Source organism: Mobula hypostoma, unplaced genomic scaffold (genome assembly GCF_963921235.1).
Source record: "Mobula hypostoma unplaced genomic scaffold, sMobHyp1.1 scaffold_42, whole genome shotgun sequence".
NCBI lineage: Eukaryota > Metazoa > Chordata > Chondrichthyes > Myliobatiformes > Myliobatidae > Mobula > Mobula hypostoma.
This window is the reverse complement of record NW_026948219.1, coordinates 602724-622812: the sequence shown is the minus strand read 5'-3', so window position 1 is coordinate 622812 and position 20089 is coordinate 602724. Positions and strand designations below refer to the sequence as shown.

Sequence of the window (20089 nt, the reverse complement as noted above, 5' to 3'; positions counted from 1 at the left end):
TATTTAAAATAAAACTTTCTGAATTAAATCTCATTGGCTTTTGATGACAAATGTCTATATGCACTGTATTGTGCTCCTCCTGTACCGAATAATGCGGCCACTGATTGTATGTCCGTGGTCTTCTACTGCCGTAGCCAGTCCAGTTCAATATTGGACATGTTTCGTGTCCAGTGATGCCTCTCTGCACAGTGCAGTAGCAGCGTGATTATTTGAGTTACTGTAGTTTTCCTGGCAGATTGAATCAGTTCCGCCTTTCTCCACCGATCTCTCTCATTAACAAGACGCTTTTGCTCTCAGAACTGCTGCTACATGATTTTGTTTTTCCCGCACCATTCTCCGCAAACTGAGACTGTTGGACGTGACAATCCCAGGAGATCAGCAGTTCCTCCGATATTCAGACTGCACCGTCCGTCACCAACAAACATTCATCTCTCAAAATCACTGAGATCACATTTCATCTCCATTCTGATTTTTGTTGGAGACAGATCGTACCCTGTACTAAGGACCAGGATACAGAGAGACCCGCTGATAAAGCTGTGGGTTTAGTTAATGATTATCACCAGGGTCTGATTAAACATTAACCGAGGTGTGTTCATTTACTTACAGAACCCGTAACACAGACTTACTGGGACAGGGTGGTAACAGAATCTGGAGCCGCGGTACAAGGTAAGAAGCAGTATATACTGAAATATAAACATCACAAAGGCAGTCAGCCACTTTTATGAACACTTGAATGAGATTGATAACGTATTGTGTTGATCGGCATTAGAACTGTAGCGAATCGCCTTCAAATGAATTAACAATTCCCTTTATATAATTGCATGCATCGGCTTCCTGTGCATGTCCCGTGGGAAACCTGGGCAGTTCAATCGCCGCACTTTCAACCCGGCTCCGAATCATCAGCAAAGGCTCGGGAGGTGCGAGCTTCCCGCATCTCGGAACTGTCCCAGGCTACTGTTTGCAGCAGAGGAGGCCGGTCCTTCCACGCTCGGTGCTTTACTGATCCCTGACCGAGGGAACTGAGGATTCGCTTTGCTTACTCCTTCGCTGGCGGGACCGAGACTATCTGTCTACCGTTGACGACATTCCAGTTGGCGGTCAAAAATATGGAACTACCCTTGATTGGAGATTACAGCCGGGGTGGGGGGGGGGGGGGGGGGGGGGGGGGTTGTGGTCGTAGGGTAGGGCGGTATAAGGGGTTGATGGTTCCATTATATAGTCGGTTGGTGATACCTGTTGTGGATCACCGTCTGCAGATGTGCGTGGTAGCTGGGAAATCAAAACAATGTTTATCAGACAGATACCTGCCCCTATGAGCAATCTGTTGTGATCTTGACTTGTGGTGTTACATAAAACAGGGGAGATCTGCTTGTATACACTATAGTTTTTTTTTAAATAACCATGTCCTTGATTGTATCCGCTGTAATTCGGTAAAATGAATGAGAAATTCGATGATACATAAAGTATCCAGCGGAGTTTGACAGGGACGTGGACAAAATGGTTCCCGTTGTGTGAGGAACTGAAACCAGGCACCGCCAGTTGAAGAGAGTTGAGATGTTCTCTCTCTCTCTCCCTCTCTCTCTCTCTCTCTCTCTCTCTCTCTATCTCTATCTCTCTCTCTGTGGGTCTAGTGCGTCATGGGAATGACAGTCCTCAATAATCAGGAGAAGGAGAGGCTTTCAGTTAATATTGTAATCCTGCAGTGTAATGGCCCTTGAGATGTTTCAGGTGAGAGGCAGGATTGATGAGCCGAGTCAGATCGGCGTTGGTCGCAGTGAATGCTGGATGTGAATGTAATTAAATCTCCCATCAGCAACTTCTGGCTGAAAAACACATCCAGCGAATTTAATGTTAAAATGGTTTTCATCACACAGTAAGGAGAAACAGCCCAGGTATCCGTAAAGTAAATGTGAAGGCGGGGAAACGCACCAGCGAGAGGAAAATAAACAGACCCATTAGTCATATTTTAGCTGATTGATATTTTTTATTTATTTCCAGTAAGTGAACACTAATTTGAAAGGGAAATATATTGTTATCTTGCTGTAATCTTTAGGGTGTGATGATCTCCCAACTGTTGCTACCTTGCCCATTATTGTAATGGCCCCATTGTGGGCAAATATTGAAGATTGCTTTATAAAAGCTCCGACTCTGATATCAGTGCAGCTGCGGGCAGCTGGGCTACAGTTAGATCTGGCGAAAGAGAACTGCCCACTGTTCAAAAGAAAAAGTAATCCCAACCAGAGTTGACAGCGCCTGTCCTGCTGCAGTGTCTTTCCAATAAACCCGTATCGAACTTCGCCCTCAGCTGTCACCGGGCTTTTCAGTCTGAGAATAAATTGGTCCAGAACTAAACAATAGATTAATTGATGAGACCCAGCGAAAGGAAACAGGATCCCTGGAGCAGACTGAATTGGAAAGAGATTCTGTGTGTAATCTTTGTCACTGTGGACTGAAGTACAATCGTTAGCCGGTGCCGAACAACAACCATTTGCTTGACTGAGTTTTTGTGTGCATCAGTGCAAGCACTGGGGAGCAGGGTGTGGAGTTACATCTTGATTAGTGTGATGACCAGATTGATGACCGTGTTCCCAACTGAACATTCCGCCAATTTACTGCTTGGCCCCATATAATTCATTGTTCAGATTCACTGGAAACAAATCAACAGCTCAGCACTCTTTTTTTACTGTATATTTTTGCGTTACTTTTAGCAAAGGCAGGGTGCATCTTAAAACGAGAATATCTAAAATAAAGCTTAAAACTAAATCTCAGTGGATGTTTATAACAAATATCAATGGGCACGGTACTGTGCACGTCCTGTACCGAATAATGTCGCTGATAGTTTATCCGTGGTTTTCTACAGCTGACACCCGTTCATTTCAATGTTAGACATGTTACACGTCCCTCTGCACAATGCAGTTATAGAGTGGTTATTTGAGTTACTGTTGTCTTCCCGGCATATTGAACCGATCTCGCTTTTCTCATTCGTTCTCTCTCATTAACAAGGCGTTTTTGCTCTGAGAACTGCCGCTCACTGATCTTTTTTTTTCCGCGCAATTCTCCGCAAACTGAAACTGTTGAACGTGACAATCTCAAGAGTTCACTCTCAAAATCACTGAGATCACATTTCATCTCCATTGTGATATTTGTTAGAGGCAAAACGTACCCTGTACCAAGGTCCAGGATACGGAGAAACCCGCTGATAACACTGTGGGTTTACTTAATGATTGTCACCAGGAGCTGACTGAACATTAACCAGGGTGTGTTCATTTACTTACAGAACCCGTAACACAGCCTTACTGGGACAGGGTGGTAACAGAATCTGGAGCCGCGGTACAAGGTAAGAAGCAGTATATACTGAAATATAAGCAGCACAAAGGCAGTCAGCAGACTGAATGAGACTGAGAACTTACTGGGTTGTTCAATAATTGAACTGCGGCGAATCGCTTTTGAAACAATTAATAATTCCCTACAGCTAATCGCATGCATCGACTTCTTGTGCAGGTCCCGGGGGGAGTGGGGGTGGAGCCGGTGTAGTTGGAAGTGTTATCGGAAAAGCTGCATTTTCAACCCAGCTCCGAATCGTCAGCAAAGGCTCGGGAGGTGCGAGCTTCCCGCATCTCGGAACTGTCCCCGGGCTACTGCTTGCAGCAGCAGGAGGCCGGTCCTTCCACGCTCGGGACTTTACTGATCCCTGACCGAGGGAACTGGGGCTTCGCTTTGTTTACTCATTCACTGGTGGGACCGAGACTATCTGTCCATCCTAGATCACATTTAGACTATTAGATTAGGTTCTATTATGAGGACACTGACATTATCCAGTCCGCGAAGTCCGTATTCCGGTTCACGGTCCAGTCCATCGACCCTTGTTCCAGGTTTTTGCTGTCTACCCTGTTTCTGTTCTTCTTGAGCTCTAATTGAGGCAGCTGATGCTCGTTGGCGCTGGCTGCATAAATACCTTCAGAGACCAGGCCGTGGCGGCTGGATTGTTCTTGTGCTACTCCTTGTATCCCTTCCACTGCCTCCTGTTTCCTCGCCTGAAGCCCTGCCTTGTCTTGCCGGTAACTATCGCCTCACCTGAAGTTCTCGTCTCGCCTTGCATTGCCTGAAGCCTTGCCTTGTCTTGCTGGTAACACTCGCCTTGTCTCGCCTGCAGTCTTGTCCTGGAGCCACCCTGAACCTACCTCCCTTCCTGTCCCTTGCCTCCGCCCAGGTACGCCAGGCTGTCTTACCGTTACTTGCGGTTGGTTCTGTCCCTTCCTGTCCCTTGCCTCCGCCGGGTAAGCCAGGCCGTCTTAAGGTAAAGAAAGCCTTCAGGGCCAGTGATCATATTATGATCGAATTTACCCTCCAATTGAAAGATAGTAATGAGGGAGAAGGAAATAGAGGATGAACTGGAAAAGAGTATTTTTGATCCGTTTTCACCGTGGAAGATGAAAGTGATATGTGAAGAGAGCAAGAGATTGTGGCTCAGAGGGAAAATGGAACAGCCATGAAATGGCAGAACAGCCCCAGTGGCCTAATTCTGCTCTTATATTTCCTGGTCACCACGCTGAGCAACTGGGCAGCATCTTGGACTGTCACGATTCTGAGACTGGGTCTTCCACCATTGCTCTTTCCACAGATGTACTGTCTCCAGCACATAATTCTCAATATCAAAATTTTGAGGAACATTTTATTCAGGAGGTCCTGAAAGGTGAATTCAGGGAGTTTGGAGCCAAGTTAAAGGACAGGACATCCAGGATAGCAATCTCAGTTTTGAAACCAGAGCCAAGGGCAGACGAGTTTAGAAATAGTAAGATAGCGCAGATCAACACGTTGCTGAAGACATGGTGCAGGAAGGAGGGCTTCAAATTTATAGATAATTGGGCAGTTTTCCAGGGAAGGGGGACCTGTTCCTGCGGGGATGGTTTACATCTGAACTGGAGGGGGACAAATATTCTTGCAGGTAGGTTTGTTAGAGAGGTTCCAGTGGATTTAAACTAGATACAAGGGGGGAGGGAACCAGAGTGTAGGAACAGATACAGGGGAGAAGGAAGGAAAAGAAGATAGTAAAGTTGTTTGCACCGTTAGTGATAAACAGAGAGTAAGAGGTGGAGAATTTCTTAAATGCAATTATTTTAATGCTAGGAGCATTATACGAAAAGTGGATGAGCTTAGAGCATGGATTGATATTTGAAAATATGATGTTGTAGCTATTAGTGAAACATGGTTGCAGGAGGGGTGTGATTGGCAAATACATATTCCTGGATTTCGTTGTTTCAGGCGTGATAGAATCGGAGGGACAAGAGGGGAGGTGTTGCATTGCCTGTCAGAGAAAATAATACAGCGGTGCTCTGGCAGGATAGATAGGAGTGCTTGTCTCGGGAGGCTACTTGGCTGGAATTGAGGAACGGGAAAGGTGTGGTAACACTTATAGGGGTGTATTACAGACCACCTAATGGGGAGCGAGAATTGGAGGAGCTAATTTGAAAGGAGGTAGCAGATATTTGTAGTAAGCACAGGGTTGTGATTGTGGGAGATTTTAATTTTCCACACATAGACTGGGAAGCCCATACTGTAGAAGGACTGGATGATTTGGAGTTTGTAAAATATGTGCAGGATAGTTTTCTGCAGCAATACATAGAGGTACCAACTAGAGAAGGGGCAGTGTTGGATCTCCTGTTCAGGAACGAGATATGTGTTGGGGAGCACTTCGGGTTCAGTGATCACAATGCTATTAGTTTCAATATAGTTATGGAGAAGGATAGGACTGGACACAGTGTTGAGATTTTTGATTGGAGCAAGGCTAACTTTGAGGAGATGTGAAATGATTTGGAAGGAGTAGATTGGGACAATTTGTATTATGGGAAGGATGTAACAGAGAAATGGAGGTCAGTTAAAGGTGAAATTTTAAAGGTACAGAATTTTTATGTTCCTCTTAGGTTGAAAGGAAAGGTTAAACATTTGAGAGAGCTATGGCTTTAAACGGATATTGAAAATTTGGTTCGGAAAAAGAGAGATATCTACAATGAATATAGGCATCATGGCGTAAATGAGGTGCTCGCGGAATATAAAGAATGTGAAAATAATCTTAAGAAAGAAATTAGAAAAGCTGAAAGAAGATACGAGGTTCCATTGCAAGTAAGTTCAAAATAAATCGGAAGGGTTTCTACAGTTATATTAATAGCAAAAGGATAGTGAGGTATAAAATTGGTCCCTTAGAGAATCAAAGTGGACAGCTATGTGTGGAGCCAAAAGAGATGAGGAGATTTTGAACAATTTATTTTCTTCGGTATTCACTAAGGAGTAGGATATTGAATTGTGTAAGGTAAGGGAAACAAGTAGGGAAGTTATGGAAGCCATGATGGTTAAAGAATAGAGAGTACTGGCGCTTTTAAGGAACATAAAAGTGGATAAGTCTTCGGGTCCTGACAGGATGTGCCCTATGACCTTGAGGGAAGTTAGTGCAGAAATAGCGGGGGCTCTGACATAAATATTTCAAATGTCATTAGAAACGGGGATGGTGCCGGAGGATTGGCGTATGGCTCATATTGTTCCATTGTTTAAAAAGGGTTCTAAGAGTAAAGCTAGCAATTACAGGCCTGTAAGTTTGACGTCAGTGGTGGGTAAATTAATGGAAAGTATTCTTAGACATGGTATATATAATTATCTGGATAGACAGGGTTCTGATTATGAACAGTCAAATATATTTGTGCGTGGAAGGTAATGTTTGCCAAATCTTATTGAATATTTTGAAAAGGTTACTCGGAAACATAGAAACATAGAAACATAGAAACATAGAAAATAGGTGCAGGAGTAGGCCATTCGGCCCTTCGAGCCTGCACCGCCATTTATTATGATCATGGCTGATCATCCAACTCAGAACCCAGCCTTCCCTCCATACCCCCTGACCCCTGTAGCCACAAGGGCCATATCTAACTCCCTCTTAAACATAGCCAATAAACTGGCCTCAACAGTTTGCGACGGTAAAGCAGTGGATGTTGTGTATATGGTCTTCAATAAGGCCTTTGACAAGGTTCCACACGGATGGTTAGTTTGGAAGGTTCAATGGTTAGGTATTAATATTGAAGTAGTAAAATAGATTCAACAGTGGCTGGCTAGGAGATGCCAGAGAGTAGTGGTGGATAACTGTTTGTCAGGTTGGAGGCCGGTGACTAGTGGTGTGCCTCAGGGATCTGTACTGTGTCCAATGTTGTTTGTCATATACATTAATGATCTGGATGATGGGGTGGTAAATTGGATTAGTAAATATGCAGATGATACTAAGATACGTGGCGTTGTGGATAATGAAGTAGGTTTCCAAAGCTTGCAGAGAGATTTAGGCCAGTTAGAAGAGTGGGCTGAAAGATGGCAGATGGAGTTTAATGCTGATAAGTGTGAGGTGCTACATTTTGGTAGGACTAATCAAAATAGGACAAACATGGTAAATAGTAGGGCATTGAAGAATACTGTAGAACAGAGTGATCTAGGAATAATGGTGCATCGTTTCCTGAAGGTGGAATCTCATGTGGATAGGGTGGTGAAGAAAGCTTTCGTGTGCTGGCCTTTATAAATGAGAGCATTGAGTATAGGAGTTGGGATGTAATGTTAAAATTGTACAAGGCATTGGTAAGGCCAAATTTGGAGTATTGTGTCCAGTTCTGGTCACCGAATTACAGGAAAGACTTCAACAAAATAGAGAGAGTACAGAGAAGATTTAATAGATTGTTGCCTGGGTTTCAGAACACCAGTTACAGAGAAAGGTTGAACACGTTAGGTCTTTATTCTTTGGGGTGTAGAAGGTTGTGGGGGGATTTGATAGAGGTGTTTAAAATTATGAGGGGGATAGATAGAGTTGACGTGTATAGGTTATTTCCACTGAGGGTAGGGGATATTCACACAAGAGGACATGAGTTGAGAGTTAAAGGGCAAAAGCTTAGAGGTAACACGAGGGGGACCGTTTTACTCAGAGAGTGGTAGCTGTGTGGAACGAGCTTCCAGTAGAAGTTGTAGAGGCAGGTTCGATATTGACATTTAAAGTAAAATTGGATAGGTTTATGGACAGGAAGGGAATGGAAGGTTATGGGCTGAGTGCAGGTCGGTGGGACTAGGTGAGAGTGAAGAGCTCGGCACGGACTAGAAGGACCGAATGGCCTGATGCCATGCTGTAATTGTTACATGATTATATCGTTACCCTGCCGGACATGTAGTCGTTAATTGTGCTGGGAAAGATCTGATTCAATAAGATAATGATAACATGTGTTCAATTTAGCTGCAGGACACAATGTGAAACCTATCCCCACCCACTGGTGACCAATACCAAGTTTTCCAGCCCGGTCTCTGGCCCACTCGAGGTCGCAGTGTTTTGTGGGTTGGTGTGGGAGGGTTAGTTTTGAACTGGAATGGCCGACATAGTGCAACATATTACTGGCAGCAAAGATTCTTGGGTGTGTTGGTGTTTGGGTTATAACGCAGGGATGGGGACTCCGGGAATATGGAGCTGGCAGTGATTGCGTTTTGGCCCAGATTATGCTTCGGCAGATCAGATGGGATCTTCCTCCTTCCGCTGTGAAACTGAAGTTTCCACTAGCAGAATATTGGTTGTTGGGTAGTTACTGACGACACCAACCAGTCTGAGACCTGCAGGGTGGCTAACGGCAGGTTCAGCTGTGAGTCCCTGTGAGGTTTGGCCATGCGATATCACAGTTTTTGCCCCGGGTGAAATAGACCCGAGGATCAAGCTGCCCAGGTTGATGAGGTGTTGAGTGAGTATTCCTGTTCTGGGCTTAGACGCTTAGCTGTGGATTTCGAATGCAATCAAAGACTGCCAATCTGAAGAGTGAATGAATTGACATATAATCCGCAAAGAGAGAGGCTGTGACTAAATGGGCTGTGCCATTTTTAAACCAGTAGTAATAGACCCGGGGTTCCGTGTTCTAAACGTGTTTGGAAATCCGTCCTCACTTTTAACTGTCAGTTAGACAGTGGAAGTCAAACAGAAACTCAAGATCCTGAAAAACTGCACTAGTAACTGAAAGCTTTTCTAACGAACGTTTGTGAACGTGAGTCATTAACTTCGCTGCTCTTTCCACGGCTGTTCCTTGCCTGCTGGGCATTTCTGATGACTACAGTTTCTTTCTATTACTTTCACATTGGGGTGGATTAAATCTCCTGGAAATGGAATTGGGCGCAGGCGCTCGATTTATGATAGTTAGTCGAACGACAAAGAAGCCATAGCTTCTCGAGGTAAATTATCCTGATCACACACACAAAGTGCTGGAGGAACTCAGTAGACAAGGCAGCATCTATGGAAAAGTGTACAGTCGACGTTTCATACCGACAGCCTTCAGGTGGACTGACTCGCGGCCCGAAACATCGTCTGTACTCTTTTCCATAGATGCTGCCTGGACTGTTAAGTTCACCAAGCTGCCCAGGTTTGAGGTGTTGAGTGAGTATTCCTGTTCTGGGCTTAGACGCTTAGCTGTGGATTTCGAATGCAATCAATGAATGCCAATCTGAAGAGTGAATGAATTGACATATATGTGTGTGTTTCTTAGTTTTCCAGCATCTGCAGAACTTCTCCTCTTTGAAATTATCCTCATAGCAAATTTTCTGTTGTTGCTGAAAATGTGTTCAATGCAGTGTTGCTAACAATTCACACGAATGATCACCAGAATGATTTATTTATGTATGCATTTATTTATTTATTCATTCATTCATCCATTTGTTTGCTTGTTTGTTTGTTTGTTTATTTATTCATTCATTTATTTATGTCTTTATCCATTTATTTATTTGTTTGTTTGCTTGTATGAGGAGCACTTGAAATCTCTGGGACTATACTGAGTGGATTTCAAAGGGATGGTGGTGGAGTGTTTACTTCACCCTACCGAATTCTGAACAACCTGGATAATGTGGGCACGGAAACGTTGTTTTCATGAGGCAAGAGAGATTGTGAACTGAGAGCATAGCTTTACAATAAAAAAAAGCTTCCCTTCAAAACTGAGATGAGAGAGATTTCTTCAGCCAAAAGGTGGTTGATCTGTGGATGTTATTGGAACAAGGTGGTGGAGGCTTTGATTGGCGTACATTTATGAACGAGATTAATATATTCTTGATGGCTAAGTAGCCTCAGCATTACGTGAAGAAGACAAGAATATGTCAGGGTGTGTGTGGGGGGGGGGGGTGCGGGGTTGAATAGTGGAGCCGACTTGATGGACCAATGCACCTAATTCTGCTCTGATATCTTGTGTCTGACCATGACTGAACGATGACTCCTTCGTATTCCATATCAGTTTTTTTTTGAAGTGTCAGGGTCAATTACAGATTTGTTCACTGAGATCATTATATATGTCTTCAACGTTTAAATTTCAGGGAGCTTTGCTTTTGAGAACATTGAGCAGAAAAGTATTATAAATTTTTGTATCATTAACGTGCATCGTTATCTGTCTGGTTAAAATTAGACAGAGATTTATTGAGAGATTTATTGGAAGAAAAACCCCAACTGGAGGCAAACCACGACTGAAGACGAGGGAACAGCAACAAGTGAACCAGCCCGAGGACAGAGAGCACCAACTGGAGAGAACCCTTCTGACTCAGGGTTTCCATTGATTCAGCCCGGAGAAAGTTTGGTGATTCTCATTTACTCAAACACTGGTCCTTTAGACATTACATTTCTGTACAAAGAAGGTAGGAAATAGTTGTACTGAGACTGAATGTGCCCAGAAATACCAGTTATGCCTCTGTCAGACCCAGTTGCAATCACTCCAGGTCTGGTAATGTGTTTCCACCAGCCCAGCTCTTTAAAGCCACTCGCATTCCCTCAGTGTTTGCTCATTTCAAGCTCTTGTATCCTCTGATGTAAATTTTGGTCACCACTGATGTTTCTTTGCTTGTCTGTGTTACGTCACATTCATCTCAAAATGCGTTACAATACCTCTTAAACTTCACTAGTGTATCTACTTCCACCACTGACTCAGGCAGTGCATTCCACGCACCAACCACTCTCTGAGTGAAAAAACCTTCCTCTAATATCCCCCTTGAACTTCCCACCCCTTACCTTAAAGTCATGCCCTCTTGTATTGAGCAGTGGTGCCCTGGGGAAGAGGCGCTGGCTATCCACTCTATCTATTCCTCTTATTATTTTGTACAACTCTATCATGTCTCCTCTCATCCTCCTTCTCTCCAAAGAGTAAAGCCCTATCTTCCTTTCTCTCTCTAAACCAGGCAGCATCCTGGTAAATCTCCTCTGTACCCTTTCCAATGCTTCCACATCCTTCCTATAGTGAGGCGACCCGAACTGGACACAGTACTCCAAGTGTGGCCTAACCAGAGTTTTATAGAGCTGCATCATTATATCGCGACTCTTAAACTCTATCCCTCGACTTATGAAAGCTAACACCCTATAAGCTTTCTTAACTACCCTATCCACCTGTGAGGCAACTTTCAGGGATCTGTGGACATGCACCCCCAGATCCCTCTGCTCCTCCACACTACCAAGTATCCTGCCATTTACTTTGTACTCTACCCTTGGAGTTTGTCCTTCCAAAGTGTACCACCTCACACTTCTCCGGGTTGAACTCCATCTGCCACTTCTCAGCCCACTTCTGCACCCTATCAATGTCTCTCTGCAATCTTTCACAATGCTCTACACTATCTACAACACCACCAACCTTTGTGTCATCTGCAAACTTGCCAACCCACCCTTCTACCCCGGCATCCAGGTCGTTAATAAAAATCACAAAAAGTAGAGGTCCCAGAACAGATCCTTGTGGGACACCACTAGTCACAATCCTCCATTCTGAATGTACTCCCTCCACCACGACCCTCTGCCTTCTGCAGGCAAGCCAATTCTGAATCCACCTGGCCAAACTTTCCTGGATCCCATGCCTTCTAACTTTCTGAATAAGCCGACCCTGTGGAACCTTGTCAAATATCTTAATAAAATCCATGTAGATCACATTCACTGCACCACCCTCATCTATATGCCTGGTCACCTCCACAAAGAACTCTATCAGGCTTGTTAGACATGATCTGCCCTTCACAAAGCCATGCTGACTGTCCCTGATCAGACTATGATTCTCCAAATGCCTATAGATCCTATCTCTAAGAATCTTTTCCAACAGTTTTCCCACCACAGACGTAAGACTCACTGGTATATAATTACCCGGATGATCCCTACTACCTTTGTTTATTAAACAAGGGAACAACATTCGCCTCCCTCCAATCTTCCGGTACCATTCCCGTGGACAACCAGGGCATACAGATGCTAGCCAGAGGCTCAGCAATCTCTTCCCTCGCCTCGTGGAGCAGCCTGGGGAATATTCCGTCAGGCCCCGGGGACTCAATTGTCCTAATGTATTTTAACAACTCCAACACCTCCTCTCCCTTAATATCAACATGCTCCAGAACATCAACCTCACTCATATTGTCCTCACAATCATCAAGGTCTTTCTCATTGGTGAATATCGAAGAGAAGTATTCATTGAGAACCTCGCTCACTTCCACAGCCTCCAGGCACATTTCCCACCTTTATCTCCAATTGGACCTACCTTCACTCCTGTCATCCTGTTTTTCTTCACATAATTGAAGAATGCCTTGGGGTTTTAAGATGGAGAGTGACATAGTTAATTCAGAAACAAAGGTTCTGAACTTAAAGAGGGGTAACTTTGAAGGTATGAGACGTGAATTAGCTAAGATAGACTGGCAAATGACACTTAAAGGATTGTCGGTGGATATGCAATGGCAAGCATTTAAAGGTTGCATGGATGAACGACAACAATTGTTCATCCCAGTTTGGTAAAAGAATAAATCAAGGAAGGTAGTGCACCCGTGGCTGACAAGGGAAATTAGGGATAATATCAATTCCAAAGAAGAAGCATACAAATTAGCCAGAGAAAGTGGCTCACCTGAGGACTGGGAGAAATTCAGAGTTCAGCAGAGGAGGACAAAGGGCTTAATTAGGAAGGGGAAAAAAGATTATGAGAGAAAACTGGCAGGGAACATAAAAACGGACTGTAAAAGCTTTTATAGATATGTAAAAAGGAAAAGACTGGTAAAGGCAAATGTAGGTCCCCTGCAGACAGAAACAGGTGAATTGATTATGGGGAGCAAGGACATGGCAGACCAATTGAATAATTACTTTGGTTCTGTCTTCACTAAGGAGGACAGAAATAATCTCCCAGAAATAGTAAGGGACAGAGGGTCCAGTGAGATGGAGGAACTGAGCGAAATACATGTTAGTAGGGAAGTGGTGTTAGGTAAATTGAAGGGATTGAAGGCAGATAAATCCCCAGGGCCAGATGGTCTGCATCCTAGAGTGCTTAAGGAAGTAGCCCAAGAAATAGTGGATGCATTAGTGATAATTTTTCAAAACTCGTTAGATTCTGGACTAGTTCCTGAGGATTGGAGGGTGGCTAATGTAACCCCACTTTTTAAAAAAGGAGGGAGAGAGAAACCGGGGAATTATAGACCGGTTAGCCTAACGTCGGTGGTGGGGAAACTGCTGGAGTCAGTTATCAAGGATGTGATAACAGCACATTTGGAAAGCGGTGAAATGATCGGACAAAGTCAGCATGGACTTGTGAAAGGAAAATCATGTCTGACGAATCTCATAGAATTTTTTGAGGATGTAACTAGTAGAGTGGATAGGGGAGAACCAGTGGATGTGGTATATTTGGATTTTCAAAAGGCTTTTGACAAGGTCCCACACAGGAGATTAGTGTGCAAACTTAAAGCACACGGTATTGGGGGTAAGGTATTGGTGTGGGTGGAGAATTGGTTAGCAGACAGGAAGCAAAGAGTGGGAATAAACGGGACCTTTTCAGAATGGCAGGCGGTGACTAGTGGGGTACCGCAAGGCTCAGTGCTGGGACCCCAGTTGTTTACAATATATATTAATGACTTGGATGAGGGAATTAAATGCAGCATCTCCAAGTTTGCGGATGACACGAAGCTGGGTGGCAGTGTTAGCAGTGAGGAGGATGCTAAGAGGATGCAGGGTGACTTGGATAGGTTGGGTGAGTGGGCAAATTCATGGCAGATGCAATTTAATGTGGATAAATGTGAAGTTATCCACTTTGGTGGCAAAAATAGGAAAACAGATTATTATCTGAATGGTGGCCGATTAGGAAAAGGGGAGGTGCAACGAGACCTGGGTGTCATTATACACCAGTCATTGAAAGTGGGCATGCAGGTACAGCAGGCGGTGAAAAAGGCGAATGGTATGCTGGCATTTATAGCGAGAAGATTCGAGTACAGGAGCAGGGAGGTACTACTGCAGTTGTACAAGGCCTTGGTGAGACCACACCTGGAGTATTGTGTGCAGTTTTGCTCCCCTAATCTGAGGAAAGACATCCTTGCCATAGAGGGAGTACAAAGAAGGTTCACCAGATTGATTCCTGGGATGGCAGGACTTTCATATGAAGAAAGACTGGATGAACTGGGCTTGTACTCGTTGGAATTTAGAAGATTGAGGGGGGATCTGATTGAAACGTATAAGATCCTAAAGGAATTGGACAGGCTAGATGCAGGAAGATTGTTCCCGATGTTGGGGAAGTCCAGAATGAGGGGTCACAGTTTGAGGATAGAGGGGAAGCCTTTTAGGACCGAGATTAGGAAAAACTTCTTCACACAGAGAGTGGTGAATCTGTGGAATTCTCTGCCACAGGAAACTGTTGAGGCCAGTTCATTGGCTATATTTAAGAGGGAGTTAGATATGGCCCTTGTGGCTACGGGGGTCAGGGGGTATGGAGGGAAGGCTGGGGCGGGGTTCTGAGTTGGATGATCAGTCATGATCATAATAAATGGCGGTGCAGGCTCGAAGGGCCGAATGGCCTGCTCCTGCATCTATTTTCTATGTTTCTATGTTTCTATGTTTTCCTTTACCCTACTCACCAAGGCCTTCTCATGCCCCCTTCTTGCTCTTCTCAGCCCCTTCTTAAGCTCCTTTCTTGCTTCCCTATATTCCTCAATAGATCCAGCTGATCCTTGCTTCCTAAACCTCATGTATGCTGCCTTCTTCCACCTGACTAGATTTTCCACCTCACTTGTCACCCATGGTTCCTTCACCCTACCATTCTTTGTCTTCCTCACTGGGACAAATTTATCCATAACATCCTGCAAGAGATCTCTAAACATGGACCACATGTCCATAGTACATTTCCCTGCAAAAACATCATCCCAATTCACACCCACAAGTTCTATCCTTATAGCCTCATAATTTGCCCTTCCCCTATTAAAAGTTTTCCTGTCCTCTCTGATTCTATCATTTTCCATGATAATGCTAAGGGCCAGGGAGCAGTGGTCTCTGTCCCCCAGATGCTCACCCACTAAGAGATCAGTGACCTGACCCGGTTCATTACCTAGTACTAGATGTGGTAAGGCATTCTCCAGAGTCGGCCTGTTCACATACTGTGACAGGGATCCGTCCTGGACACACTTAACAAACTCTGCCCCATCTAAACCCTTGGAACGAATCAGGTGCCAATCAATATTAGGGAAGTTAAAGTCACCCATGATACGAACCTTTTTATTTTGGCACCTTTCCAAAATCTGCCTCCCAATCTGCTCCTCTGTATCTCTACTGTTACCAGGGGGCCTATAGAATACCCCCAATTGAGTAACTGCTCCCTTCCTGTTCCTGACTTCCACCCATACTGACTCAAAAGAGGATCCTGCTACGTTAATCACCGTTTCTGTAGCTGTAATAGTATCTCTGACCAGTAATGTCACCCCTCCTCCCCTTTCCCCCCTCCCTATCCCTTTTAAAGCACTGAAATCCAGGAATATTGAGAATCCATTCCTGCCCAGTTGCCAGCCAAGTCTCTGTAATGACCACTACATCATAATTCCATGTATGTATCCAAGCTCTCAGTTAATCACCTTTGCTCCTGATGCTTCTTGCATTGAGGTACACACATTTCAGCCCTTCTACCTTACTGTCTTTACACCGTTTATTCTGCTTCTCTTTCCTCAAAGCCTCTCTGTATGTTCGATCTGGCTTTACTCCATGCACTTCTTTCACTGCTCTATCGCTCTGGGTCCCATCCCCATCGCAAATTAGTTTAAACCCTCCCGAACCATGCTAGCAAACCTACCTGCAAGGACATTGCTCCCCCTCGCGTTCAGGTGCAACCCATCTAATCTGTACAGATCCCACCTTCCCCAGAAGAGATCCCAATGATCCAAAAATCTAAAACCCTGCTCTCTGCACCAACTCCTCAGCCACGCATTCAACTGCCATCTCCTCCAATTCTTACCATCTCTGTCACGTAACACTGGCAGCAAGCCTGAGAACGCCACCCCTGAGGTCCTGTTCTTCAGCCTTCTGCCTCGTTCCCAAAACTCACAGCTCGGGTAGTAACTCACACTTACGGTAGTTTTTCTAGTGTTTCCACCAGTTCAATATTGTGGATTAATGGATTCGTGTATTTTTTTTTTATTCTGTGTTTTTTTGAAGCAAAGACGGTGTGTATCTGTCAGTGATAAAATAAAAATCCCAGCAATAAAACTCACCAGCAGTTTAAATAAACATGGAAGTCTACTCTCAGTGGGCATTTTATTTTGTCCATCTTGTAGCTAATGGTGTGGGCACTGAGAGAGTGTTCGGGGTCTCCTGCTGCTCTACCCCGTCCACAATCAATGTTCGGCGTTCAGTGACGCCCTTCTGCAACCCACTGTTGGACGCATGGTTATTTCAGTTACTGTCGCCTTCCTGTCAGATTATATCAGTCTGGCCAATCTCCTTGATCTCTCTCATTAACGAGGCGTTTTCGTCCGCAGAACTGCCGCGATTTTGTGCGTGCAAATCCAAGGAGAAGGGCATCCAATTTGATAACTTTTTCGCTGTTAAAATAAAGAACTATATAAAGGAAATGTGTCATATAAACAGATGATATTTAAAATGATTAGAAAACTGAGGAACATCTGTAGCGGACAATTCTAACCAAACCCAGTTGCCATTGCTGGCGACCCCCACGGACTTGATATACTTGTATGACGCGCCCTCGGCTCCAGTAAAGGTTGTTTCAAAAGTCAAAGGTATGTACTCGATCCTGCATTAGCAATCAGCAAACGTACAATCTTGAAGCAAAGACGCGTACAAGTACACAAATGTAACCTCAGCGTAAACGAGCCGATGATACCCGGCTGAATACTGCGCCGAACAAAGCAGAGATTTGTAACTGATCCCTTCGCGTTTACCACGTCCCCACTGATGCGACAAGTTACCATAAAAAGCATCATAAATTCACAACGCAGAATACAATGCAGATAGAGAACAGATACATGGCTTCTACACACAGGCTCAGCTCTGATACAGGGTTTTCCACCTGGAATATTAACAGACTGTCTGCTTTGTTAAATAATTCCAGCATTTTGTTTCTTTATTTTAAATACGTTTTTGTCAGCTTGCTCTTTTGGATGTATGGCGGGTCTACATTGTGTTTAACAAGTGTCATGTAACTCTGATGATAGCCATCGGAATGCTCATAAAAATCTTGACCAGAGTTTAGGCGTTAATTATGGTATAAAGTCCTGCTGGAGAAACTATAGTGCATCAGGACAAAATGTCGCGAAGTTGTGGGTGATTTTGCATTGTTCAGGATGTCAGAGGATTTCTATATAGACTCAAACCATATATGGTCAGAAGCGTCAATGCCAGGCGATGTTAAACTGAAATGAGAAGGTGAACATCAGGTTTGACTGAGAAATCTGTATACCTGTAATTCAGTGACGAGAGGAATAGATGTCCCATTGGTCAGCAGAAACGTTTCAACCCAGGCTGCTGTAACACTTGTCCTTTGCTCACCATAGCGCCACCAGTGGCAGGAGGACCAAAGCAGTGGGCGCTGTCTGCTCAATCTGCCTATCCATTCCGATGACACATCACTCCCGGTCCAAGACACAGGATTGGTTCCTAACAGGGATTTGCCTGCAATATATCGAATAGATACCCTGGAGCAGAGGTCCCCAACTACCGGGCCGCGAGGAAACGATATGATTTGGCGATAGGAGTCAGCTGCACCTTTCCTCATTCCCTGTCAGGCACTGTTGAGCTTGAACGCACGCGAGGTCATGACCCGCGCGTCATCCATGTCAGCGGTGGAAGGAGATCAAATCCTCCAGCTTGCAAATGATGACGGGCTGCAAAGTATGTTTGACATAACATCTCTGCCAGCATTCTGGATCAAAGTCAAGGCTAAATATCCTGAGATAGCCACGAAAGCACTGAAAACGTTGCTTCCATTTCCAACATATCTCTGCGATGAATGTAACGAAAACTAAATTGCGTAATAGCCTGGACATAAGGAACCCGCTTCGAGTATCGCTGTGTCCCATCACCCCTCGATGGGACCACCTGGTTGCAGGGAAACAAGCCCAGGGCTCCCACTGATTCAGCGATATTGGTGTGTTGCAATGATTTTATATGTTCATACAGGGAAAATATGTGCTGTGTGTTTAATATCCAAACGTTACTTAAAATGTTATGATGCTAATGACTTATATAACCATATAACAATTACAGCACGGAAACAGGCCATCTCGGCCCTTCTAGTCCGTGCCGAACGTTACTCTTACCTAGTCCCACTGACCAGCACTCGGCCCATAACCCTCCATTCTTTTCCTGTCCATCTACCTATCCAATGTTTCTTTAAATGATAATATCGAACCTGCCTGTACCACTTCTACTGGAAGTTCGTTCAATACTTACTTCCAGCTCCCCTGATAATTAACTTATCACTATATTCATGCGAGGGAAATTTGCGCTGTGTGTTTAATATTAAATTTGTTAGATAAACACTTTTAGAAGCAAAATTGAGTGTATCAGCCACTTATCACCGACATTCCGGTCGTGATTAACACTCCCCACTGAACAGAATGGACAAAACCGAATTGCAGAGAAAAAAAAATCGGCAGGTACAGGCACGCGCATATTACGCATACACACTGGTGCCCGCGCAATGCTTCATGGTAATTGTAGTCTTTCTCGGGGTAAACACAACATATTTGACTGCTACTCTTGTCCGTTGCCAACCTCCCCCCCCCCGCCCCCCAACCACCCCGGGTCGGCCGGTCCGCAAGAATATTGTCAATATTAAACCGGTCCGCAGTGCAAAAAAGGTTGGGGAACCCTGCCCTGGAGAATCCTGGCCTACTGTACAATCCATGGAGAGAGTGGAAATGGGCATTGTGTGGCTGTGGGTAGCTGGACGCGGGTAGATCAGGCCATGTCGACTCTTCGGTGGATAGGCCCAAGATGTTTGGAAGAGTGTGACTTAGTTAAAAAAAAGAGAAAAGTGTTCTCATTTACACCACAAATAATATCTGAGCATCCTGTTAATTTTGTTTGTTAGAAAGCAGCAAAATCTGACCAGAACTGTCCTCAAAATGGATAATGGAGCGAGCAGTAGAGGAGTTCCAGTGACGTCAACATTGGGAAAGGACACGGGTATGTTAGCAAATTATTTTAATTTATAAATATTGCCTTCACTACGTGTCTGAGTTTAATTCAATATTGGCAAGTCACAAAATATTTGTGAAGGGACTGAGTAAAGAGATGACAGAGAGTTAACATCTCTGGGGAAAACACAGTCACACGTGGAAGGGGTACAATTACCGTCTGCTCCTGCTCCTCCAGAAGATTGAGATACACATTAAAACAGTGAGGTGTTCCAGAGCACAGGAATTCTGCAGATGCTGAAAGTTTCGAGCAGCACAAAGAGAAACAAAATATTGGCGGAACTCAGCAGGTCAGGCAGCATCCACGCAGTGGAATAAACAATTAACGGTTCAAATCAGGACCACAGGGAATAGAAAGCAATGTGGAAATATTTAGAATTCCTGTCCACTTCATTTCCAGTCCGATGAAGGGCCTTGGCCAGAAACGTTGATTGTTTATTCTCCTCCATAGTTGCTGCCTGACCTGCTGAGTACCCCCAGCATTTTGTGAGAAATCCCAGAAATTTTCTGAGGAAGGGGTTGACCAGTCAGGCACATAGTAACCCATAGCCAAGCAGCATTGATGGGCAGTACCAGGAGAGTGATGGCGATGGGTTACTATGTCCTCAGCAAGAAGCAGAGTCCTTTCCAAACATGGAGGTATCTTCCAGGG

General features: G+C 44.5%; 1 protein-coding gene across 1 annotated transcript in view; it reads left to right on the top strand.

Moving 5' to 3' along the window:
• Window positions 1-3281: 3281 nt before the first annotated feature.
• The window catches only part of LOC134341976 (NACHT, LRR and PYD domains-containing protein 3-like), a 30366-nt gene continuing 13558 nt past the window's right edge, over window positions 3282-20089 (top strand). Inside the window, exons 1-2 of the mRNA XM_063039923.1 lie at window positions 3282-3337; window positions 19332-19426. Coding sequence (XP_062895993.1) covers window positions 19366-19426 — 61 coding nt within the window. The 5' untranslated portion in view covers window positions 3282-3337; window positions 19332-19365. The remainder of the gene's footprint in view (window positions 3338-19331; window positions 19427-20089) is intronic.